The sequence below is a fragment of the Syngnathoides biaculeatus genome, chromosome 3, assembly GCF_019802595.1.
Source record: "Syngnathoides biaculeatus isolate LvHL_M chromosome 3, ASM1980259v1, whole genome shotgun sequence".
NCBI lineage: Eukaryota > Metazoa > Chordata > Actinopteri > Syngnathiformes > Syngnathidae > Syngnathoides > Syngnathoides biaculeatus.
In genome coordinates this window covers 11,973,904-12,000,234 of record NC_084642.1, presented here as the reverse complement: position 1 = coordinate 12,000,234, position 26,331 = coordinate 11,973,904, and the positions used below count along the sequence as shown (strand labels likewise).

The following is a 26,331-nucleotide window of genomic DNA, read 5'->3' as shown; positions in this document are numbered from 1 at the left end:
CAATCGTTATCCATTTGACTTTTCAGATTTAATGTGTAAGTAGCGCAGTATTTGACAAAAATCTAATGGTAATAGGTTGAAAAATGAGCAATTTGTGACTTATTTGTCGTGTCCATCCGTTGTCGTTTATTGGGACGTTACCCTTCCCAATATGGCCGCTACGAAGCCACATCGGTTAGCCATTTTGGCGAGTCTAGTCATATCTGCGGCCGTTTCCTTCTCGCGAGGGCGATTACAGGAAGTGTCACCTGAGGCTGCTGGCAGTTACGACGAGGAGGGAAACACCGGCATTACGAGAGGTGATTGTGAGACAATTTCGTCATTTTCGGACTTATAAACGGGAGCTCTGTTTATATTTGTAGTCAGTGGTGCACTGCGATAGTAAAGGCGACGCTTTGGTGTGGTTAAATTCAGCCAGCTCGCGTTTTACATTTGACCGCTGCGTTAGCCGAAGCTAACCGCTAACGTTATCGAGCTAACGTTAGCGCGTCAGATAAGCGCTGGCCTTGCGTGCGGACTCATAATGTCCTCGTATGTAATGTCAAAGAAAAATCAAACAAATGTTGACGTGACGTCTCGCTTGGCACGACTGGGAAGGCTTTCTCTGCAACGACAAATAATAGTGGTTTAAAATATAGTCTTTTTTTTTTTTTAATTGTTGTTAAGGTTTCCATAGGAACTTGTTGGTACGTGTTGCTGGAAACGGCCAAGAGGAATTCGAGCTCTCTTCAATTTCAGTAACTACCAATAGTTAGTTTCAACTTGTGTCGACAAAGGAACTCTAAATGTTAATCGTGTAGAGAATATTGTCTCAAGATTATAAATGCATTACAGTTATATTGGAGTATGCAAAATCTGTTTCCACCTAACTTGTGACTGGTGGTCCTCAAGACAACTTTTGTTAACATTATCTTCTGTTTTTTTTAACATCTGCATATCCAGTGACAACAACTCTAAATGCATCTTATTGTTTTTTTTTGTTTAAATTAATTTATCCTTGCGTATTTGTAGAGTTTCAAGGGCAAGGCAAATTGTGCAACTCACGATTTTTAGGAAGCTGCATGTCTTCACAGTTTTGCAAGAAGTGTACTTTTTTTTTTTTTAAATAGAGCTTTAAGTGTAGCAGTTTAAGCATGCGAGACATTTACCTGTTAAATTTAGTGGGATTTAAAAAAAGATCAACTTTTTTTGTTTCAAAACAAATGGTGTCTCTTGTTCGTGCTCAAATTACATGAATACCAATACCTTGTTTTAAAACGCTATCTTGTGTATGTTTTTTTCCTTTTGTTTTTTAGGTTTAAGTTACAGTAACTTGTCACACTTGTGTGCTAGTGAGGATGTCTTCCAACGAAGAAGGGTACGTGGTCAGGATCAGAGGCCTTCCTTGGGCCTGCACCCAGATGGAGGTGGCCAGTTTCTTCTCTGGTGAGGATAAGCATATATACATCTTCACGGCCTGGGACCAATTTCATTTTAGCACATAGCACTGATTTACAGTCCCAAGTTTTTTCAAGGCATTTTATGGCACAAGTCTTGAACCACACACTCACACTTTAACTAGAATAAAAGATGATTCTTTTGTGGATATTTGCAATTGTCTGCTATATTTCTGGTTGACATCACTATTTTATTTTTTTGCTAATTAGTGGCACACATGGACAAAGTTCTTGGTTGCCTCTGCTAATGAAAGAATGCCTTCTTTTGTAAGTTTTAAGTTATTTCGATAACCAATGTGGATTTCACTTTTGCTATCAGAATGATAAAAATAAATGTCTTAGTGTATGGCTCATCAAATAAACTCATATTATAAGTCATAGTCATATTTACTCAATTTTGTATTAGGTATTATGTGCCAAACAGGGGTACAATTTCTTCAGCTGTGGTTTATTTGTCCAAAAATAAATTTTGGATAATATATTTTTGGGCAGCAAGGTGGAGTAAAGATACAGTGAAGAAAATAGGTATTTGAACACCCTGCTATACTGCAAGTTCTCCCACTTTGAAATCATAGAGGGGTCTGAAATTTTCATCGTAGATGCATGTCCACTGTGAGAGACAATGTATGATTCTTTCGGCTTGTGCCTTTCGGGGTCGCCACAGCGTGTCATCACAGATGAACGCACATATTTGTTTGGCACAATTTTTTACGTCGGATGCCCTTCCTGACGCAACCCTTCTCAGGGAGTGGAGGTCCCAGTGGGATACGAACCCAGAACCACTGGTTTACCAAACCAATGCTCTAACCTCCACTGTGAGAGAAAATTTTTAAAGAAAAATTCAGAAATCACAATGTATGATTTTTTTCAACAATTTATTTGGGTGATATAGCTGCAAATAAGTATTTGAATACCTGAGAAAACCAATGTTAATATTTGGTACAGTAGCCTCTGTTTGCAATTACAGAGGTCAAACACTTCCTGTCGTTGTTCACGAGGTTTGCACACACTGCAGGAGGAATTTTGGCCCACTCCTCCACAGAGATTTTCTCTCGATCAGACAGTTTTCTGGGCTGTCGCTGAGAAACACAGAGTTTCAGCTCCCTCCAAAGATTTGCTATTGGGTTTACGTCTGGAGACTGGCGAGGCCACGCCAGAACCTTTATAGGCTTCTTACGGAGCCACTCCTTAGTTTTCCCTCTGTATTTAATTCTAATAATTTATGTAATTTTAGCTGATAGACAGTTATTCAAATACTTATTTGCAGCTGAATCACACAAATAAATCGTTAAAAAAAAACCATACATTGTGATTTCTGTATTTTTCTCATTAGATTATCTCTCTCTTAGTGGACATGCAGCTATGATGAAAGATTCAGACCCCTCCTTGATTTCGAAGTGGGAGAACTTGCAATATAGCAGGGGGATCAAATACTTTTTTTTTTTTTTCTTCACTGTCTCTGCTTAGGATCTCCTGTGTGGAGTCTTTAATGTTCCCCCCATGCCTGTACGGGTTTGGTCCGGCTTCTGTATGCATGTTTGCGCTCGTCCTTTTTATAAGCGTAAGTGAATGTCTTGTGTGCAGACTGTGACATCGTAGGCAAAGTCAACGGCGTGTGTTTCACCTACTCGAAAGAAGGCCGTCCCAGCGGAGAGGCGTTTATTGAGCTAAAAACGTCGGAGGATTTCAAGAATGCGCTTTGTAAAGATCGTAAATACATGGGACACCGATACATTGAGGGTAAGGAATAGTTGTGCGTTGCTTCAGGTGGGTTGGAATTTCAATGTTCTTTTGTTTTTGTCGATGATTTCCAAGCATGCGTCGACGTTTTTATTCAAATAAAAAGGAAGCCTTTCACTTTCAAGTGAGCTGCCGACGGTGTTTTGTGTGCACGTCAGTGTTCAAGTCCAACCGTAGTGAGATGGACTGGGTGCTGAAGCGTAGCGGCCCCGCTGACTACGACAGCTCCAGCGGCTGCATGCTGAGACTCCGAGGCCTGCCCTTTGGTTGCAGCAAGGAGGAAATTGTTCAGTTCTTTTCAGGTACGTCGACGTAATACGCGCTTCGCTAGCTTACAAGTCTTCAAACATGTTTATGGACTGTATCGCATTATTTTCATTTTTTGTAAAAAGCCAAACCATTCAAATGAAGAATGGATCAGATAATTACATGTCATGGTGTTATACATCCGCGTTTTGTCATACAGGGGACCCCCGTATACTCGCGGTTGAGTTTTTTTTCAAAATATTGTCAATAATTTTTTTCGCCATTTCATTTTTTTTTTCCTCTCTTTTTGGGTTGAACCAACCCCCGCAGCACTTAATTGATTATCCCTGGACAATCAAGATTTTTTGGGGGTTTATTCATTTGTAATTTTTTTTTTCAATGTAGTCATAATGAGTCTGAATTATTTGTATATTTTTGCAAATTGCAGTCTGGCCTGGTCCTTATCCCCCGCGAGTAGTCGGGGTCCACTGTAAACCAAATATATTTTTGATTGCGCTTATTATTATTTTTTTGTGTTCTTCTGTATGTACCGTAATTCCCGACCTACAGAGCGCACCTGGTTATGAGCCTCACCGAGTACATTTGTAACGGAAATACCATTTGGTTCATACATCTGTGTAAAAGCTGCAAGTGCCCACATTGAAACCGACATTCATTAGCGTTAGCGCCGCATCAGCGCTAGCATTAGCACGGCGCTAACAGGGCCAGTCAAAATAAAAACTTACCAGTAAATATCACTAAGACACGCCAGTAACACAGCAGGAACACGCTCGCACAGTGCTAACGCTAGCGCAGCGCTAACAGGGCCGGTAAAAGTCACTTCCTCGGCACACATATTCCACTGTTCTCATTCTCGCCTTTTTCCGCTCGCGTGCCCCCTTGCGGCCGTTTTGGGAAAAAATGCACAAATTAATAGCCGCGGGGTTGAAAGCGTCGGTGGGGGAGTCGCAGCTTGTAGGCCGGAAATTACGGTAGTAGTTTGTTCAAGTTCAAAAGAATGTTTCTGATAAATACAAGCAAGTAGACTTTAACTTTTGTGATATCCAGGATTACATGTCTGCATACAAGTGTCAATGTCTTGTTTTGTTTTTGTTGTATGGTGACCTTGTTACACATTACATGACAATGTTGTTAACAAATGAATTTGTTGTTAAACAACGATGGAACGGGCTGGCCTTGTTTGGGTCAGGGGGGAAGGAATGAAGCGCGACACTGATCTGGGGTCAGCTCTGCGGCCCTTAAGAACTGCAACGCTCAGAAGATCAATAACGCAAATTATTCGAGTCGACCTTAGGACTCCGGCGAGCTTCCGCGGTCAGATGTCGCAATCATCGGCACTCGCTGACTCCAGGCCAGTTCTCGCGACCTTCCTCTCTCTTCTGGCCCCCGTCATGTCCGATGCTTAGTTTGAATGTAGCCATGTTGCAACTATGCAGTACTGCTGGAGCGCTTTTGTGGCCCCCATGACATGTCCTCCGGCTGAAAGCTCCAGCGGGTTGTTGTCTACCTACCGACTTATATATTTGTGTGCTTGGGTTGAAGGGTTGAGAATCGTGCCGAATGGGATTACTCTGCCAGTGGACTACCAGGGGAGAAGCACAGGGGAAGCCTTCGTGCAGTTTGCCTCAAAGGAGATAGCAGAAAAGGCTCGGGGGAAACACAAGGAAAGGATAGGGCACAGGTGGGACGGACGGCAAGGGGGGACGGGTTGGACTGGGTCGGGCTTCTTCTTATCTACTGGGGGATGTGTTCTGTTACAATTAAATTTGCCAATAAGGGGAAGGGGAGGGTCTGCTAGAATAATATTTTCATTGGGGAGGGGTCATGCAATGAAATGTTTAGCAGTAATCTTTTATTTACTGTACAAGAACAGTCATTTCCTACATGTAGTTGTAGTATAATTGGGGAATTGGGCTTGTTAGAGGCACTTTGATGGGTTCTGAGGTAGAGAGTGCATATAGACATTTTTTTTTTTTTTTTGTCCTGGCTGTTCTCAGTTAGACCACTTTTAGGAATACAGTATCTTGTCTTTTTCTGTTGTCTTATCTTTCTGTGGACGTGTGCTGGCCGACGTGAGCCATTTCCGTCCCCCCCCTCACTCACCGCGGCGGGGCTCCCTCCTCGCAGGTACATCGAGATCTTTAAGAGCAGCCGCGTGGAGATCCGATCTTACCTGGACGAACCCCGGCGGATCATCGGCCAGAGGCCGGGGCCCTACGACAGACCCGTGATGGAGGGCCCGAGGGGGGGATACTTTGGCTCTGGTCACAATCGCGGCGGCTCGCTCATGGACTCCATGAGAGGCGGAGGCGGGTACGGGGGAGGTAGGATGTCGCTCCTAAAAGATGGCTTGAACTCATTCTTTTCTTTTGTAATGAATCTCGTGGCGTGCCCCCCCCCCCCCCCCAGGTTACGGACACACTTTTGACGGCTACAATGGATTAAACGCATACGGCTTTGGGAACTGCATGTTGGATGAGCGCATGAGAGAAGAGCGAGGACCAAGAGGTGATTTCTTCTGACTTGTTTTGCGGTTGGAAAAAAGTCAGGAAAGGGGCACGGCTACACTCTTTTCTGACGGCGCATGTTCTTCATTCCACTCAAATCTCGCCCCATAGCTGGCACGCGCTGTCTTTGGGGGCAATCCTATAATGTGGGCGTTCCCTGTCAAATCTCACCTTGCGTGACTGCTGCTTCTATTCTACTTGTGGACTTGCACAGTTTTCTTTTTAAGGCCAGCCGCCTGTGAAGGTGAAACGTCACATTTTACGTTTGATTGGTCTGGCGGCCCAGTAACGGCTAACTGGTGCCAAGCGTGTGGGGCACACGTTGCCCGTAATCCTCACATATGCTCACCAGTGACCCGAGGCCTTGTGCCAATCACATTAGGATGACGTCACAACGTTGACATTACATATTAATTGTTGGAAAGTATCGACGCCAGAAGTTTTTTTTCACCTGTCTGATAAAGTTTCTCCTTTAAACATGCTGCTGGGGGCTTGAAGTTTTTTAATGTAATTTTTTTTTTTAGGCTGTGCTCACTGTTGCACTAATTACAGTCATTGTAAGGGCGCAATTATAGGTTAACGTTTGAATCGTTTGTTTATACTTTCGTTTCTCTTTGATCTATGTCAGTCATGAAATGTATCTGTGACTTGGTCTTTGGCAATAGAAAAATGGAAGTAAAACCCCATTTTCCATTTATTTGACCTCCCAACATGCGTTCAGTCGTGCCACAGCGTTCCGATTTAACGGTCTATTTTACCGTAATTCCCGGCCAACAGAGTGCACCTGGTTATAAGTACATACATAGGCGGCAGCTATGTATGTACTTGTATCGTAAACATTTTTAGATTATGCTTTGTCAATCAAATTTGGAATATTTTGTTTCGCGTTTATCATGTTAGTTTTAGCGTAGGTGTGTCTGCTTGTTGCTAGGCCACAGCTACAGTCGTCACGCAGACGGAGGCTCAAGTTACCACGGCGGCCATTTTGTCCACATGAGGGGCTTGCCTTTCCGCGCCAGCGAGATGGACGTCGCCAAAGTGAGAACTCGGTTCGCAAACGCTCCCGTTGGCCTTGCGTTGACATCCGGGTGACGTGATTGGTTTCTTTTCAGTTCTTCTCACCTTTGAACCCACTGAGAGTCCACATCGACGTGGCGCTCAACGGCAAGCTGACAGGAGAGGCCGACGTCGAGTTTCGCTCCCACGAGGACGCCGTGGCGGCCATGTCCAAAGACAAGAACCACATGCGTACGGCCCGCCTTCGCTGTCATTTGACGCGCGCATTGTCAAACTTGTTTACTGGGGAGAAATTGCTCCAAGGACCGCCCCCAACCCCCACTTAACTTAAAGCAGAGGTTTGATGATACCAAATCAAAATCCTGTCACAGCCGTTAATTGACCCAAAGCTAAAATAGGGAGAAAAAATGGTTTGATCTGTTGCTGCACAAGTCTCCCATACACTTTTTAAAAATTAATATAATTTCTTGATATTATTATGGGCGGCACAGTGGATCAGCTGGTAAACCGTTGGTCTCACAGTTCTGAGGACCCGGGTTCGATCCCGGCCGCGCCTCTGTGGAGTTTGCATGTTCTCCCCGTGCCTGCGCGGGTTTTCTCCGGGTACTCCGGTTTCCTCCCACACCCCAAAAACATACAACATGAATTGGACACTCTAGATTGCCCCAAGGTGTGATTGTGAGTGCGGCTGTTTGTCTCCATGTGCCCTGCGATTGGCTGGCAATCAGTTCAGGGTGTACCGCACCTCCTGACCAAAGACAGCTGAGGATAAGCGGCAAAGAAAATGGATGGATGGATATGATTACTTGAGAGCCGCTCATCAATCAGTCATTGTTGGTTTTCTCCACAGAGCACCGCTACATCGAACTCTTTCTCAACTCGACAGCCAGCGGAGCTGAAACGAGTGAGTGACTGTCTGTTCTTTCTCTTCAGTTGTCCCCCCACCCCAAAAAATTAACACATTACTGCACATTTCTTAGGTCGTGGTGGTTACTATGGTAACTCAGGAGGAGGCCCACGGAGCGGCGGGCTGAGAGGCTTATACTGATGACATTATTAAATCACTTCCTTTATTCTGTTCCTCAAGGGAGACGTTACCTGATCACACATTGCTTGTTTTGGTGTTTGTTTTTTTACCCCTCATTCATTTAAAAATGCAAAAAGTACAGTAAGTTGAATTATTTTATTCTGTTGACAAGACGAGAGGAAGAAGGTGGATGTGTGCTGTCTGATTTTATAGGAAGCTTATAGTTGTCGTCTTAGCTGGGGGGGGGCTAATTGCACAAAAAAAATTCATTTGTGCTGCATTGTCAAGACAAGCTATTGTCCCCTCACATGTCAAGAAACGTTTGTCAAACAGGTCGCTTTGATTAACATACGTCAAAAGTTATATTTGTACAACTTTCAAAAAACAGGTGTCAGCAGTTTGTTTGCTTCCCTCTACCTGGATTTTTTTTTTTTTTGGGGGGGGGGGGTCCCAGATCAGTTTTTCGTTGAAGCCTAAAAATTGTGAACCTGTGTTTGAATCTTTTTTTTTTCTTCCCCAGTTCATGAGAAAAATCAATTGAATATTTCAGATGTAGTCTGTTTGCGGGAGTTGTACATTTTGCCTAATGCATTTTTTTATTAAATGATCTTTACCTTTGATGTTGCACTTGCTTGTTATTGCATCGTGGCCAAAGTCAATGAAGAGAATCTGTGGCATAATCAGATATATCATTTGATTTAATCAAAACTGCTAATCAAGGCAGCATGTGTTTGGCAATCAGTAACAATATGGTGATAAAGTTCACTTTGATTAACAATATAAACAAGAACCAAAAAAAATGCACGAGTACTGAGACTTATGTATGAGCGACAGTATACAAATTGAGGCCTAGGTTAGAAATAAACTTTACTACCTTTTTAAGTGTTAACGCAAATAAATTAGAAAACAAAATGACAACTTCAAAGTTGTCAGCATCAAGTACAAAACCAGAGTGCAGATGAGCACGTAGCCTTTACGATGTATTATAAAAACTGTTCAGCTTGATTTGTCCTGGGAGTTGTATAGGCCTCAGACGTTTCATAAACCAAAAATACGTTGCAAAAATGTAAAAAATAATTCAAGGCTATATTGTCACCAGCAGAGACAGCGCTGTCTCAGGAACCTCAGTGAAGCGAACGGACCGAGATGGCAAATGAAAAACGCCAGGCGGTCCTCTCGGTGCTTGAAGTCGCAGCCGCTGCATTTTTGTCTAGAACCGGCGGCGACGTGCTTGTAAATCAGACTTGTTGAAGAGCAAAAAAAAAAAAAAAAAAAAAAACGAGAATGAGCTGCTTTCAACAATTCTAATGATGATCCTCAAAGTATTGATAATACATGTTTCGTATTGGCACTGTAAAAGTATTTACACAAGCTTGAGTGAATATGAGCAGCAACCTTGAGGTGAATGACAGTAAACTTCATGTTCCCATTTTTTTTTTCTTTTCATTGTGCATCTTCATTCGAATTCAAACATGCTTGTCTTTTCTCAAACAACGCGATACTTATTTCATTTTGGTGCAAACATTGTGTGGTCTGTCAAGAGGTCTTCAGTGCTTTTAGTGTGCCTTTTACAGCCAGGATTGTGGGGGGGGGTCATCTTTTAGTGCCGTGAGGTGTCTTGTCGTTCGATGTGTTCTAAACGCTTGCTAGTGTCTTAATACTTCAGCACAACAGCGGTGACATCCAGTAGAAAAGGTTGAGGAAATGTCAACATCCATGAACATTCGACCCTTGCTTGCTAAAAAGAAAAAAAAAAATCAAATTAACACATTACATGCAAGTGAGAAAATGTCAAATTTGCACACACATGGAGCAGCGTTAAGAGGTTGGACCTTGCAGAGAGATGACGGGAGGTTGTCCTGCGAGTTGGGGAGGGGGATATTTCATGAAGGATTGGACGAGCATCTTTGGAGGAGGAGAGCGTGGCAGGTGTCGCACACCCGCACCGGTTTGGGAGACGCGGGCAGGGGGAGTTCATTGTCCGAGCAGCTGTTGCAGAAGATCTCGCCGCAGTTCCTACAGTGGTGCTGGACACACGACGGCGACGACAATGCAGGCGAGAAAAGCGAGTAAAGTGCAATCGGCGATTGTTTGAGGCTCACTTTGCGTCTGGAGATGGAGAACTCCTTCTCGCACAGCTTGCAGCGGCTGGCGTCCTTGTCTTTCAACCACACCTGGCCGCACTGCAGCAGCCACGCTAACTTATTACAACCCACTCGACTTCCAACGAGGATGGGAAATAAACGCAACGTGTTTTTTTTTTTTTTGTTTTCACCTGAAGTGCTTTGTTGGCTTCTTTGATGTCCTCAATCTTCATTTTGGACCTGTGGGACAAAATGATGAGGATGCAGCGTCAGAGACAGAAACCAGTCATGACAACACGCCGGCGTCAAAACGTGCAGAGAACTGCAGATTTACAGAGTTCAAAAAATTCAATTCCGATTGGACAGTCAACCGTGACACGGAAGCTGACCTACGTGCTGCATTAGCGTACATACTCGCTAAGTTTGGAGCCAAGTTCCTCAAGAGCTTGTTCTTGGTCTTCACAGATGCTCTTGAGCTGGAAGTTCTCGTCCTGGAGCCGATGGAACTCCTGGGGGGATGGGACACAGTCATGCTTTATGACATTTTCAATTCCAGTTGCTAAATTAGATAAACCAATGTGATAGTATCAATCCATCCACGTTATATGGTACTTATCCTTATTAAGATCACGAGTGAGCTGGTGCCTGTCCCACCTGACTTTAGGCAAAGTAGACCGCGACTCGTGGAAAGAACGCAACTTCTTTTAAATGATACACAACTTTACAAACAACCACAGCTCAGACAAAGTGCTGTACATAAATAAAAATTGAATACAGAACAGTTTGAAAACTGAAACTAGAGTTAAAAACAAGGGCAGAGTCTCAGGGGAGTTTCAAGGCGCACCGCATTATCAGGCGCACCTTCAATGACTGACCTATTATAAAACTTTTTTCATACATATGGCGCACCGCATTATAAGGCGCATAGAATAGACGCCACACTAGAGGTTGGGGTTACGTAATGCATCCATGAGATGGGCTGCGCTAAAGGCTCAATATTGACCCATATATAACGCGCACCTGATTATAAGGCGCACTGTCAGCTTTTGAGAAAATTAAAGGCTCTTACGTGCGCCTTATAGTGCGGAAAATACTTAAATATTTAAAGTACTTAAAAGACTAAAAATAACAGGTTTCAAAAACAGAAAGGAAAAGGACCTCGTCTAACGCGTATTGGGAGGTCATTCCATTGTTCGAGACCACCAGCAGAAACATCTCAAACCACTTTAGGACTTTGCTACCTCCAAGAGCAGCAGATCTGCTGACCTGAGGGACTAAGGAAGGAGCAGAGAGATGCAATATTTCAGGGAAGGAGGCCAGGACTAGACCATTTTGACAGGCAGGCAAGGAATGGAAGCCACGACAGGAGTTAACAGCATTTGGGTCAGCATTTTGAGCCATCTGGAGACCTTTGAGGGAGGACTGGCTGACTCCAAAGTGAAATGCATTACAGTCGTCTAGCCGAGATGAGATGAAGGCGTAAGAAAAGTCTTCACCTTGTCCAGCAGGTGAAAAAAATTGCAACAGTTTGCCGGTGTCATTTTAAGAACCACCGCCCGTCTTAAAAGCCCGCGTTTGACAACACGGGACCACCTCAGAACCGCGAGGCAGACGTTTCTACAGACGTGCTTCTCCTTTGTTCTTTCATTACCATCTTGAGGCCGTTGATCTGTAGCGCCTGCGTCCGGAGCTGAGCCACCGTTTCCCTCTCCCGGTGGAGATCGTTCTGCAGCGTTTGCCTCCACTCCCGCTCGATCTTCAGGTCCGTCTCCAGCTGCAGCCTGCGGGCCGCACGAGAATCAGCGCAAACGGCGACGACCGCCCGATGCGGTCTCAAGCGTTCTCGAGAGCGCGTCCGCCGGGCTTACAGCTGTTTCTCCCGGTGCTCGATCTGCCGCTGCAGGCTGTCGGCCTTGTTGGCAAAGTCCACCTTGAAGCGTCTGGTGCCCTCCTCGGCCGTGGTGCGGTGGCTCTCGGCCTCCTGTAATCTGCGCCATTACAACCAGCGACAAACTCAGGACCGTGAAGAGAAACAAAAAAGTGGCGTAGGAGGTGGAAGGAGGAAAACAAAAACAGGATGACGTGCAAGGCGTTTGCGTTTGGGAATGAAAGGTAAAAAGTTCCAAAAAGCGCAACCAAGGTGGCGATGGTGCAGCCGGCCTGTGATCAGCAAGTGAAGCTTCGTACGCAGACACTCCAAAGCACTTTGAAAACACCAAACTTTATTGATCAAGGTGGTTAACGACAAGCGAGAGTACCGACTTTTACAAATTCCTCTACGGGTCAGAGTCTATGGACGTGGATTTCGTACATCCCGATCGATCGCGACAGCCGATAAATAATACGTCGAGCCCTTACAGCAACGTCACATTCGGGGGGTCCTCAGGTCAACCTTTTAGATGGTTACGCCGGTTTTCATTTTCAGAGGGGAAGTCACCCACCTGATCCAGCAGATGGCGCTGCAGCGGATTCTTATTATTTTTTTTTTTTTCCCAATTTGATCATTCTTTCCGTCGGCTCGACTCGGTATTGCCGCATAAAGACTGGATTACGTCAATTTTTGTTGTCCTAGTAGTGGTTGGGGGGTTGGGGGTGGGGGCAGGATTGCATTTCAATGCGTTGCAATGAAGATGGAAACTAATTTTGAATCGATTTGTAAAATGAAATCATCGATGAATCAATTACGTAAGGGGCCTGCTGCAGCGTGAGCGAGCGAGCAAGTCGGCTGGAACAAAAAGCCAAAATATTTTGCAAACACAACAAAGATGAGGAATCACATGACCCGTGGCCACCCAAGATTTGGGTTCCGGACTCAGGTCTCTTCATTAACAGCGCTAAAAGGATTCTGAAAGATGCTAAAAGGATTCCGTATTATACTTCTCCATTTTGTTTTGATAATAGATAATGGACGGGAAATTTGTCTTCAGTTGAGTTTTATATCCTCACGTGATTACAGCATCGTATTTTTATTGATGGGTTAAATTTACATATGCCACTAAGAGTAAGAACAACAAGTCGGACTGTACAGTAAAAAAATCAAAAAAAAGTTATTCTATGTTAATTTATGTAGCCTACATAAGCGGTTTTTAATAAACACCACTTGTGTGTCGTGGAAGTTATTGCTCTGAGATGGAGATGTACTGTGTACTTCAGAGTCCAAAGATGATCATCAAAATCAAGTGGCACTCATTATAGAAAGATAATATTACCGTAATTTCTGGCCTATAAGCCGCGACTTTTTTCACACGCTTACAATCCTGCACTTTATGCAGTGATGTGGCTAATTTGTGCGGGTTTTTTTTTTCTAACGGACGCAAGGGGGCACTCGAGCGAAAAAGGTATGAGTGAGACCGGTGGAATATATGTGCCGAGGAAGTGACTTTTACAGGTCCGGTCAACTGAGCTAAAAAAAAAAAAAAAAAAAAAAAAGACTGGATGGCTCATTGACAACCAAAACTGAAGTGGCTATCCGCCATCTTGATGCTCCTAAAACAAACAAGCAACCTGTGCGTTAATCGCCAGTTTCGTGGCTGTGAGAAAACATTCCACAGGTAAGATTTATTTCGACGATGTTAAAGTTTGTTTGTAAAGGTTTTTTTTTAATTTTCTGATGAGCTTAATTCACTTGAACAAAGTTTCGTTTACGGTTGTTGTTGTTGTTCACTTTCTGCTTCACCTTTATGGGGCGGCAGTTTTCCACGAAAAAGCGATGTAAATATTTTCCAAACTTCATCAATGGATAAGCGAGAAAACACTTTTTCTGTGAAATTTTTGATGAATTTCATAAAATAGAATTCTGCAAATTGAATTTGATTTTCAAATGCGAGGAAACAAGTTTCAATTTTGTGTCTGAAATAGGACGTTGCAGAGACAACAAATGAACAATGCGTTTAGCGTGTATTTTCCCATTGCGAGTCCTCATTTCCAAAACTATATCTAACTGATTGACTTAAAATTTAATGTTGTTATGACAAAAAAATGCTTAGTTATTTTGCTATGTTGTGATGGTAGTACTTCACAACGTGTTTTGGGAAAAGTTAACAAATAATAGGTAATTGGTAATATGCAAAGTTGCTTGGTCGTCACGGTGTTCTATGTCTTTCCTTTGCACTTAGCCTTTTTTGGCTTACCAAGTCGAATAAAAAAATCCTTCATGTTACCAAAACTGAAAAAACACACGACCAATTTTAATTCTACATGTCAAACTTTGAGAAAAACCCCACCATATTCCAACCTGCAAACCATGTCCTCCATACGTTTCGGGAGTACCAAGATGGCGGCCAACTGGCTTCCACCAATCGACATACTGATGTGTAAGCACTATCCAGTGTTTTTTTTTCTTTTTTTTTTTTTTTAACATCAGTGGTCCGGTCCTGTTAGTGCTGTGCTAGCATGTTATTACCATATTTTAGTGATTTTTACCAGTCCGGTTTTTTTTTAACTGGCCGTTAGCGCAGCGGCGCCAGCATTAAACTCTCTGTGTACCGTCTTTGTAAATATGTAGTGTTTCAATGTGGGTTTCAATGTGGGCATTTGCGACTTTTACACGGCTGCGTCCTATGTATGTACCAAATGGTATTTCCTTTACAAATGTACTGGGTGAGCCTTATAACCAGGTGCGCTCTGTAGGCCGGGAATTACGGTACATTTGCACATTTTTGTCCCGCAACTTCTCGGAAAATGAGATCCGGTGGTGTGACAACGACAGGGGAGAAAAAAAAAAAACATAGCACAATGCTAATTATCGCCAATGAACATCTCCCCACCAAGTGATGACAATATTTCTCCAAAGTGTACAGTCCACACAAGCATGTGGAGAAAAGGAGGAAACGAGGATATTAAAGTAAAAGGCGAGTTAATGAATGCAGAACGCGGTGGCGCTCAGAAGGAAATGTCCTTGACGAGCTTGTACTGGTGCTCGGTGTCGGTGCTGGCGCACTTGACAAACGACATGGCCAGAGTTCTGGTCTGACTTAAGAGATCTTTATCGCTGTGTGCAGGAGAGGGAGAATGGGGGTGGGGGGGACCAATCACAAAGCAATGTGGGTTCAATGGATGAGTTCATGGCAAAAAAAAAGAAAGAAAAGAAAAACAAAACAGATAAACAGGCGGGAGGAAGGAAAAAGGAAAAAAAGATCAGAAAAAAAAGGAAAGAAGAAAGGATGTCAATACATCAGTACTCTAATGGGCCCGCATTACACTCGAGGCAGGAAGTGATCGAAGTTGACAATTTTCACGCCAACGTGCGACATTGTGGTTATTTTCGTGTGAAGAGAAGCAGCAAAAATGAATGCAATCACAGGACAGCTCGATCCATGCCAAATACAGAGCGGCCCAATCGCTTGGTTGCAAAACGGAAACGGAAAATTCTGAGCTTAGCGTAAAAGTACACACGCAGAGGAAATGTTTCACAGAGAGGACGGAGCGCAATTAAACTGATGGGGGGGGGGGTGGTGACTGGGTGGGGGGGTATGGCAGGGGCTCACTGATGCAACTGAGGAGGATTCCTCATCAAGCGAATGAAACAGAGTGCAACAATTATTAAACTCGCCATGCGTGGAAGAATTTGCTGATTTCTCAGATTTTTTTATATTGCACAATAACCGGCCCTCCCCCCTCAAAAATCTTTAAAAAAAAAAAATCTTCAAAGCTCAATAATTCTTCCAATATCAATCTTCAAAAGCATTGTTCTAAGAATGCTAATAGTTTGAAAACACTGTCACAGTAAAATGATGTACATGAGAAGATGTCTTTTAGGATAAATATCAATGAATTCAATTCTTATCATTTCCAAGTTTAAACTTCATACTTAAGTACACATTTAATTTTTTGGGGGAGTATATTCTGAGGCTATGCCGCCCCCTAGTGTTTAGGTCTGATACTGCAGCTTTGCAGGTGTACTGTATTGTCCACATCTCACGTGACCACTGGCACCCCAGTCAGCCAGAGAGGATAACAGGTTCGCTCATGGCGCAAGATCATCGTATACATCCATCCTCTTTCTTAGCCGCTTATCCTCACAAGGATCGAGAGTGTGCTTGGAGCCTATCCCAGCTGTCAACGGGCAGGAGGCGGGGTACACCCTGAACTGATTGCCAGCCAATCGCAGGGCACAAACAGCCACACTCACAATCACACCTCGGGGCAATTTAGAATGTCCAATTAATGTTGCATGTTTTTGGGATGTGGGAGTAACCCAGAGGGCCCGGAGAAAACCTACGCAGGCATGGGGAGAACATGCAAACTCCACACGGGCGGGTCTGGGATTGAACCCGGGACCTCAGAACTGTGAAGCCAACGCATTCCAGCTGAGCCACCGTGCCACCTCATTTGTTTCAAAAAGATATTTTTTTTCTCATTCACATGAATTGAACCACAGGTGAGTCTAATCATGCTCAAAATTGTGAAAATTGATCTTGCGTTCAAAAACCAAATAAAAATTTTGCATATTTCTTTGCCAAATTAAGCCATTACGGAACATGAAGAAGCAACTGGACCTACCACGGGAAGGGACTGATAGAATTCTCCGAAACTAACCGAGTGTTTTTGCCCCTGACAAAGTCCACAGATTTAATCATTAACTCGAGATCGACATTATCTGCAGATCAAACTTGAGATGCAAGATCAAGTTCCGGGACACTTGAATGTCGAGCTTTTTGTTGTTGCATCACGTCACCATGACAATGCGTTCCGTGATGAAATACTCTTATGTGCCTTTGAGTATTATTATACATTTATTTGGATGAAATGCTGACACTTGTGAGTGGAATGAAGACCCAAACCGTTTGCCTCCAGACCTCCTCAGTACGGTTCTAGTCTAGGCTTTGTATGACTTCAGATTTCTTTGAGTCGATACTAATGTGTTTACTAAGGTTCTCTAAAACGCTTGTGCTTTCTTCTTGACTTTCAGTGCTTGTACCCCCTCTAGTAAGTACGGAAGCGTATTGCTGTCACACAAACAAAAAAAAAAAAAAATCCAGTTTTTCGGGGTATTTTTTTTCTGTTTTTTGGACTACTATTTTTCAGACATTTTTTTCTGTTTTTCCAGACTAATTTTTCCACCCTGTTTTTCAGGCTTTTTTTTTCTGTTTTTCAGACAATTTTTTTCCCCTATGTTTTTCGAGCTATTTTTTTTCTTAGTTAACGATACCATCTATGCGAGTCAGAGACATGCGTATCTCCTAGTGTCTTAATCCCATATCGAAATAAAATTTGATCAAAGTAAATAAAATGGTCATTTTCCTTATTACGGAGTCCGCCAAGGGTCACTTTTTGTCCACAAGTTCTCGCGTGAGTTCAATGTGTCCCGATAACTCAGGAAAAAAAAATAGCTCGAAAAACAGAGAGGGAAAAAATTTAGCCCGAAAAATAGAAAAAAATAGCATGAAAAACAGGGAGAAAGAATTAATCCGAAAAACAGAAAAAAAATAGCCCGAAAAACAGGGTGGAAAAATTAGTCCAAAAACAGAAAATATTGCCCAAAAAAACCCAGAAAAAAATAGCCCGAAAAACAGGATTTTTTTTGTGTGTGTGACAGCAATACGCTTCTGTAAATCAGGAATGTCCGATCATTAAAAAAAAAAAAAAATACAGCTACCCGGCATTGGATGGATTGAGAACATGAGAGAAGGAAAAATTATTTTCCTGTATATGTTCATTTGTGTTAGGGCGAGACGTTCCGCGCTGCTCACCTCTGCTCCAACTGCTTCATGGTGGCCGTGATCTGATTGGTCTTCTCCTCAAGACGGCTGATCATGTTGTTCTTCTTCTTCATCTCGTCGTCGGACGACTATACAAGACGAGAGCGTTTGCTTCAGAAGCTCTTTGCTAGTTTAATCAAATAGACGATTTCCGTCTAGTGTACCGTAATTCCCGGCATACAAGCCCCGACTTTTACACACCCGCCGAGCTAGTTAGCGTTAGCGCCGCCGCGTTAGCACCACCACGCTAGCGTTAAACTCTTTCTGTGTACCAAGGTTTATCACCGGGTGCGCTCTGTAGATCAGGAATTACAGTATATAGAGCGTGTGCGTTCCTACGTACCTGCATTTTCTGGTACATCTCTACATTGATGGCTTTGACTTCATCCAGTTGATGTCTGAGACCGATTAGCGTGTCCTGTTTGCAGACGACAAAAGTTGCACAAACGCGTCAACCTATTATTGGGTGCGCCCATCCACTTTTTTTCTTTCTTTTTTTTTTGCGAGACGCATTCCGCACCTGTTTTTCGTGAATATCTTTCTCAAGAAGTTTCATGGCCAGCTCCATTTCCTGCTTCATGGACACCTGGACCACCAGCTCATTCTCCACATCCTGAGATGAGTGTAAAAAAGCGCTGATGTTGTCACACAAAGACACAACCCGCACGTTTGTGTGAAGCGAACCTGTCTGAGCTGGCACTCCTCTTTCAGCTGTCGTTGCGCCTCATTGTACATCTCGTCCAATCCCTGGCGAGACTGTTTGTACGTGTCTCTCTCCACGGACACGTCGCCTTGAGATACCTTCACAGAACGATTAACAAGCATCCTGAGTTTGTTAGTGCTGTGCTTTTCTGGTCATTTACGGCATTGAATCCCACCACCATTGAGCATTTCACTTTATGGAGAGTTTGGAAACATAGAGTAAACATAACTTAGTTCTGGAACTGAGACAAATTACTGTAATTTCCGGCCTATAAACCGCGACTTTTTTCACACGCTTTCAACCCTGCGGCTTATGCGGTGATGTGGCTAATTTGTTCATTTTTTTCTAACAGTCACAAGGGGGCACTTGAGCGGAAAAGGTCAGAGTGAGACTGGTGTAACATATGCGCCAAGGAAGTGACTTTTACCGTATGTTTTTTTTTTAACTGGCCCTGTTAGCGCTGCGCTAGCGTTAGCGCTGTGCTTGCGTGTTGCTGCTGTGTTACTGCCATGTCTCAGTGATTTTTACCGGTATGCTTTTTTTAACTGGCCCTGTTAGCGCCGCGCTAGCTTTAGCATGTTGCTGCTGCGTTACTGCCGCGTCTCAATGATTTCGGACCGTTTTTTTAAACCGCGCTCCTACCGTGTTGTTACTGTGTAGCTGCCACACTGTTTTTTTTTTTAACCGGGATGTGTTTTTTTTAACAGCCCTGTTTGTGCTACCATATTGTTGCTATGTTAAAAACTTTGAAAAATCTTTCTGTCTACCATCTTCCTTTGTAAATATCTCGTGTTTCAATGTGGGCAATTGCGGCTTTTACACAGGTGCGGCTTATGTACGTACCAAATGGTATTTCCTTTACAAATGTACTGGGTGAGGCTTATAATCACGTGCGCTCTGTAGGCCGGAAATTACGGTAATTGCATTTCCATTCATTTCAAACGGAACATTACTTTGGTTTGCCAATCCCGTCAGAGGTCCGTTAAATTTATAAACTGAAGCTCTGCTGTATTCTGATTGACTGATGCATTCGATTTTTAAGACCTGTACATAGACTTACTTTCCACAACATTAGGTACACCTGAACAGACTAATGAGATACAGTACAAGAGCTGCATAAAAACAGCCTTTTCACAAATTAAAATGTATCTCTTTATGAATAGGTTAAATCCATGAGAAAAAAAATGTCATCATGTCATAAAAAACAAGACAGTGATACTATTTTTGAAATCTAAATTTAAATGCGATCCCAATAAAAACATGACTTGGGAATCTGTGCCCAATAAACAAAACACATCATTCAATGAAATAGCACTCAGTGGCCTTGAAAACTGAAAACTGGCTTTTTCAGTGCAGTTTTGTGAAACCGTGTGTGTGTGTAAGTACCTCTAAATGTTGTTGTGCCTTCAGAAGAATCAGGCTATTTTCACTCCTGAGTTGCTGGTTCTCTTCCTGCAGTTTAATGATGTTGTTTTTGGCTATAGCTAACTACACAAGTGCACACACACAAAGTGGACAAAGACTGATGATCAAGTTAAGCGGTGTCTTTCGCCTCCACAATTATAACCAAAGTAAGCCTCACCTCCTCTATGAGTTTCGAGTTGGACTTTTCCAAAGAGTCCACTCTGCCCTGAAGTCCGTGAACTGTAGAACTGGACACAACATTTTAAAACAGAGGATTATTTCCTTTGCATATCGATGAAAACCCACACTTTAAGGTAAGAAAAAAAGTCTTACTTGAGTTGCCGATTAAGTTCCTCCACATAGTTTTTCTGATCCAAGATGGATGCTATCTGGCTGTTCCTATCGTCACGGAAACAAACGATCACATTGAAAGGGGGCTGCCTGCGTGCAACGCGAGAATAAAGAATAGGAAAGCGTACCGACCTCTCTTCGCTCCTGTAATCATCGATGTCGTTCTTTAAGTACATGGAGAAGTCAATCACCCCGACCTAAATATGGATCAGAAAGCGATTAAAAAAGGGTGGTAAAACAAACTGAGACACAATGAGTGAATAAAAGTAGTAGCAGTCAATAATGGGCTTATTCCCAAATTCATATAACATATAAATTAGTGAGGGAATCACCTCAAAATGTTTTTTTTTTTTTTTTTTAACCTGAGTAGCGAGCAAAAATAAACGTTACGAGCACCAGATGGTGCCGATGAACTTCAGTTCAGCGACTGCACGGAACAATAATTCTTCCGAAAACAAGTGCTTGCTAGCTTGAAGCTGCTTATTGCCACTCACTGTTGACTCCATTCCATTGTAACATTAAACATAAAATACAGAATCAGAGAATTACTTGTCAGTATTTACATAAAAGAGAAATTTGTCTTACAAAGGTTTGCTAGTTTAATGCAAACACCTGATAAATACACGCACACACTATCCTGTATATCCATCCATCCATCCATCTATCTTTTTAGCCACTTATCCTCACAAGGGTCGTGGGGAGTGCTTGAGCCTATCCCAGCTGTCAACGAGCGGGAGGCGGGGTACACCCTGAACTGGTTGCCAGCCAATCACAGGGCACGTCGAGACAAACAGCCACACTCACAATCACACCTAGGGGCAATTTAGAGTGTCCAATTAATGTTGTATGTTTTTGGGATGTGGGAGGAAACCGGAGTGCCCGGAGAAAACCCACGCAGGCACGGGGAGAACATGGAAACTCCACACAGACGTGGCCGGGATCGACCCTGGGACCTCAGAAGTGTGAGGCCAACGCTTTCCAGCTGAGCGACCGTGTCACCCATTATCTACATTTCAACTTTATTATTACTGTATATTTTTATAAAGCAGGGTGCTATTTTTCTTGTATAAAAACAAAAGAAAATTGGTGATTTCAGAGGTCCAGGGACAAATTAGTGGTATTTCCATTCATTTCCAGGAGAAATATGATTTCTGATAAAAGCATGTAAACAAATATTAGCTAGAAAACGTTAGCTTATGATAAAGAGTAGAATGACTAATACTTCTCCCCACCTGCCTGAGGGGAAACTGGGAATTTTTTTATTTCCTAAAATTCACACGAGCATAGTTTCACATCAACAGTCAAGGGCCGCTTTCATTTCCCGCCGCCTTCAACATTGTCACTCATGTCAGCGTGGGAGGAGATTACCTGAGAGTCCAGGTCTTCGCCTTTGACACACAAGTTGGCGTCGATGACGTTCAGACCGACCAGCAGGCCCACGATCACGGCGCCTTCCTCCTCCAGCATCAGCGCTGAATTCTCATAGAAATCGCTGCGGGCGAATGACACTCTCAGGAACCTCTCTACATTCACGTCCTCTTCGCCGAAGATGAACGATTATAATTGTCCTACTTTCGAAATTCTGATGATCAAAAGTATGTTGTTTGCTTGTGTGCGCGTGTTGAGCGGGTTTGCAATTACCACAGCAAATCTTTTCTGGTGATGAGGAGTCGCAGATAGTCGGCCAGCCGCTTCTGCATGAGGGCCAGTCGCAACCACGCCCTGGCCCGACCTAAAGGGGTCCTAAACGACGCAGACAGAAGGTCACTTTATCGTTTAGTCATTCATTCCTTTCGCTTTTGATGTAAATCAAGTGCTTGGAAACCACACTGGGCTTCACGTCACTAAATTAAAATATGTACTAAATATGTACTGCGTGAAGAGCTTTGTACAATGCAACTTAGAGGGAATAAAAAGGTCAAAGGGGAAGTGAAATTAACTTTACTCTATGTTATGTTGCGTTTGCACCCGTCAGTCTGCTTCCATGAATGCGCAACAGAAGCTCCGAATTTTTGAAAAATGTGATTATTAGCATTATCTACGGGCTTTCGGAGACTGTGACGGGACTTTATGATTTCTTAGGAATGTTGTAAAATGATTTATTCAAAGCGTAAACACAAAACGGAAATTTCCATTTCAACTCCAAATACCGTAATTTCTCAAAAACCACGCTCACATTTTTCCAAAAAATATTTTCAAAAAGTTAATCGAGCGCATTATATTTAGGTATGGATGAAAAATAAAAAATACAATCACATTGTATAGTCGTACACAGGTACATAGCGTGGTAAAAAAAAAATCTATACACAAGCGTGTCCTGTGGCCTGTCCCGAGATTATATTACCGCTACATCACCACATGCACGATGATTATTATTAATGATTGTTGTACGGACAGTTTTTTGAAAAACAATACATGTATAAACCTAACAAAATATGAATACAGATAATTCTTAATATTCTGAGCATGTGGGTAGCGGCAAATTGGTGGTGCGTATTGTACATTGGTAGAAGGGTTTTTCTGATTTTTTTTTTTAGGTCAATTTTGGGGGTGCGCATTATACTTCTGGACGCATTATACTCGAGAAATTACAGTAGTACACTTCACAGGCAATCCAATTTTATGTCGATTCCTTACTTGAGTCCCGGAAGATCTCGTACAGAGGCTGAGATCTCTCCTGCCTCCGGACACAGTTTTTCCACCAGCTCCAGAGGGCCCCAAAGAGACTTGTTAAATCCCAGAAAGGACTTTTTCACTGTAAAAAAAATATAACCCAAGAAGATATTTCAGATGCACGCCATCTATTGAGAAGGGAGGTACAACATACCTGGCTGGATACACGAAGCTGCATTAGTCTTACCTCGCAGTCCATGTTTGAGGCAGTGTTCCATGACAACGAAGAACTGCTGCAAAGGCGGGTAGTCCGAGTCCAGCGTTCTTCCGAAGCTCAGCGCCGACTCGATCAAGCCTTTAATACTCAGCTTGGCCATGTTGAGCAGGTTGGCCCGCTCCATGGCCATTGGATCCCGCAGAGCTGAGACACACACACACGTCCTCATTGGCGTTTTGCCTCATCCCGAAATTCTTAATATTTTAAAGTTGTTCAGAAATCTGAAATAGAACGCACTCCTAATGACTTTGTGTGAATTGTTTCCTCAGCGAAGCAAATTTAGCTTTGCAGCATAACTAAGTTTAAAGCTAAAGTGACTACATGGAGCTAATGTATGAAGCAAGCAATAGAATCATGTGGAATTCAACTTTACTGCAATTTTTTAAAATTCCCGTTACAGTGCAAATGTTCTCCATACTTATTAATCCCCATATTGACTGTCTCAAAGCTATTTAAAAAAGAATGTCACACGATTTGTTTGGCACATTCAAAATTATTATTATTATTTATTTTTAGACAGATGCCCTCCCTGACACAACACGCCCATTATCTATCCGGGGATTAAGACTGACAGTGGAGGGGCACCGAGAACCGAACCCACCCTTTCGAACACGCGCTAACACGAAAGGCAGCAGCAATCTTAAATTCAATCATCTTTATGATAATAACAAGAATGTCAGAGAAGTCTAAAATAGTGTGATTGTGAGTCCGACTGTTGTCTGTCTCTGTGTGCCCTGCATTTGGCTGGCAACCAGTTCAGGGTGTACCCTGCCTCCTGCCTGATGACAGCTGGGATTGGCTCCAGGACTCCCACGACCCTCATGAGGATAAGAGACTCAGAAAATGGATGGATGGGATTCAGTAGATATTAAAATACAACGAAGAGCGAGTCTCAATTTACTCAAGTTTACATAACTCGGTGTGTGCGTGTCATGATTTATCGTGTTGGATTTACAGCAGGTAGCACGGTGGACCAGCTGGGAAAGAGTTGGCATCATAGTTCTGAGGTCCTGGGTTCGATCCCAGACCCGCCCGTGTGGAGTTTGCATGTTCTCCCCGTGCCTGCGTGGGTTTTCTCCGGGCACTCCGGTTTCCTCCCACATCCCAAAAACATGCAACATTAATTGGACATTCTAAATTGCTCCTAGGTGTGATTGTGAGTGCGACTGGTTGTTTGTCTCCATGTGCCCTGAGATTGGCTGGCAACCAGTTGAGGGTGTTCCCTGCCTCCTGCCCGTTGACACCTGGAATAGCCTCCAGCACTGCCCGTGACCCTTGTGAGGATAAGCAAATGGGAAATGGATGGATGGATTTACAGCACTAGGCAGATACACAGATTAATTCTCACTTTATTTCTGTCACCGAACTACCTTACGTGCCTTCTGCCATCTATCAGAAGAGTATTTAATTCTTTTGCCTAAACCCTTCAGATTTCAGGAAATTGCGTGGGTTTTCTCCAGATACCAAAGACTTCCTCCCACATTCCAGAAACGCAAAATCCACGCGAGGCTCATCGTGGACGGTTAAAATTGTCCATAGACGTGAACGTGAGTGTGAATGCTCGTTTGTTGCCAAGTCCAGTCTGTACCCCGCTTTTCACCTAAAAGACTCTCACGAGGACTCGCACCACCGAAAATGAAAGGATGGCGATAGTCTTACCTTGAACGCTCCAGTCTCCAGCCACGGATGCTCTGTTCTCCGACACTTTAGGCAGGACGTGAATGCTCCCTGAAATGGTTTCCGAGGCTTTCCTGGCTAACGCGAAGATGGGCGCCTGCCACCGGCCGTCCCCTCCTCCTCCTCCTCCTGCCCCCCCTCCTCCCTTCACGGTGGGGACAGATTTCTCAGAGACATTAAATTTCTCCTCCTGCAGCCTCAAAATGCCGAACACCTGAGATTTCTCCTTGCCGCCGTCCGCCTCGGAAAGGGCCAAGTCGTGCTCGGCGGCCGATGCCATGTTTGGCTACGTCCCCCCCCCCCCCACCCCCCAACCCCACCCGCAGCTGAGCGTGCCGCTGGGCTACCGTCGCGCTCGGCCGGTGGGCTTGACGCTTTGCGCACCCGAGGACCGCTGGGACAACCGAACTTGAGAAATAACAGCAATTGCATAGGCCGGATTGGGATAATGACAGGTGAGGGGCGCGAGTACCAAAAGAAACGAGGCGAGGCGAGGCTCGTCGTTGCGGAGTCTACATGCTGAACGTTCGTAGCGTCGGCGTCGGCAACACACAGACGTGCCGCTCCTCGGAGACGCTTTCTTTTCCGTACATGGTGTCGCCGTGGAGACGTGTTTGCGGCGAGCGGAAGGGAGCCGCGGTCGGCGTGTGACTGTGCCGTCCGCCCGCCTTGCCTTGGAGGGGCGGCGTCAACAACCCAATCATGGGACACACAATAGGAAACACTACGTCATGGCTGACGCTCTGCTGCCCCCTGTTGGCTGTCGGCGACAACTGCACACCTCCCCCCCGCCCCCATAAACAAATAAATACATAAATAAATGAGATAAGATGGCCCTCGCGAGAAAGTACGAGGATGCAAAACGATGATTTGTATGGAAATCCCGTATTGTATTTTTCAGGTGATCAGAATAAAGTCGTGTTGATTTTGGAGAGTCAAAGTTTCTGTGCGACGCCAGCAATATTTTCAAATGTACAGCAATGGTTAATCTTCATTAATCATTCAGATGTATGTTTTGGGAATGTGGAAGGAAACAAGAGTACCCACAGAAAACCCACGCAGCAAAATGGGCGATAAAAACTGAGGCTGGACTGTATTAGATTGAATAGAATCCAAATTATGTACAGCATTAGTGTCGTGCGTTATGTAATCTCTGTTGTGGATAAAACATGGACTTCAAGCAATGAATATACTCTATGAATGTCTGTGCATTAATGTAGGCGCTTTCTTACCTTGGCTGTAGGCTAAGCGCTCCATACTCTCGCTGTGAGTGATTCCCCAGCGATGGAGGCTCTGCGGGGAATACATTGCCGGCGGGGGCCTCCTTGACCCAGGGCTTCGGCGCCGGTGTGATCGAGTCACGCCGATTCCAGAGATATGAAATGGCTCACCGTGGTGTCCTTGAAATGAGAACGTGCGGATTTTAGCAGAAGAATGTCAGATCCGTATATTAACAAAATTGACAATGCATCATAGCTTTCAGTGGAGTCTCCATTCCAACACAAAATGTTTTGAGTAAACAAGAGCG

The 26,331-nt window shown here is 43.8% G+C and overlaps 2 protein-coding genes across 5 annotated transcripts; one reads left to right on the top strand and one right to left on the bottom strand.

Annotated features, from left to right (window-relative positions):
• Positions 1-181: 181 nt before the first annotated feature.
• hnrnph3 (heterogeneous nuclear ribonucleoprotein H3 (2H9)) lies at positions 182-8,614 on the top strand. Of its 3 annotated transcripts, none has more exons than XM_061814288.1 (11): positions 182-299; positions 1,296-1,425; positions 3,021-3,176; positions 3,335-3,478; positions 4,986-5,124; positions 5,571-5,767; positions 5,853-5,951; positions 6,882-6,988; positions 7,063-7,198; positions 7,818-7,871; positions 7,948-8,614. In XM_061814288.1, the coding sequence occupies exons 2-11, from the start codon at positions 1,338-1,340 to the stop codon at positions 8,013-8,015; spliced, it is 1,188 nt and encodes a 395-aa protein (XP_061670272.1). In that variant the 5' UTR covers positions 182-299; positions 1,296-1,337; the 3' UTR covers positions 8,016-8,614. The 3 variants fall into 3 exon arrangements, with proteins under 3 accessions (XP_061670272.1, XP_061670271.1, XP_061670273.1); XM_061814287.1 differs by having other exon boundaries at positions 243-299; positions 1,333-1,425; XM_061814289.1 differs by lacking the exon at positions 182-299 and adding an exon at positions 405-737.
• Positions 8,615-8,674: 60 nt separating this feature from the next.
• Positions 8,675-25,731, bottom strand: rufy2 (RUN and FYVE domain containing 2). 2 transcript variants are annotated; one of them, XM_061814285.1, is made up of 20 exons: positions 24,786-25,710; positions 23,097-23,270; positions 22,874-22,991; positions 21,878-21,979; positions 21,605-21,728; positions 20,369-20,433; positions 20,219-20,284; positions 20,064-20,133; positions 19,868-19,969; positions 18,463-18,579; positions 18,299-18,391; positions 18,122-18,196; positions 17,770-17,867; positions 11,947-12,066; positions 11,730-11,859; positions 10,493-10,587; positions 10,270-10,318; positions 10,097-10,177; positions 9,827-10,021; positions 8,675-9,732 (listed from the first exon to the last, which is right to left on the bottom strand). In XM_061814285.1, the coding sequence occupies exons 1-19, from the start codon at positions 25,081-25,083 to the stop codon at positions 9,878-9,880; spliced, it is 2,121 nt and encodes a 706-aa protein (XP_061670269.1). In that variant the 5' UTR covers positions 25,084-25,710; the 3' UTR covers positions 8,675-9,732; positions 9,827-9,877. The 2 variants fall into 2 exon arrangements, with proteins under 2 accessions (XP_061670269.1, XP_061670270.1); XM_061814286.1 differs by lacking the exons at positions 8,675-9,732; positions 9,827-10,021; positions 10,097-10,177; ... (2 more) ...; positions 11,730-11,859; positions 11,947-12,066 and adding an exon at positions 13,516-15,068 and having other exon boundaries at positions 24,786-25,731.
• Positions 25,732-26,331: the final 600 nt, after the last annotated feature.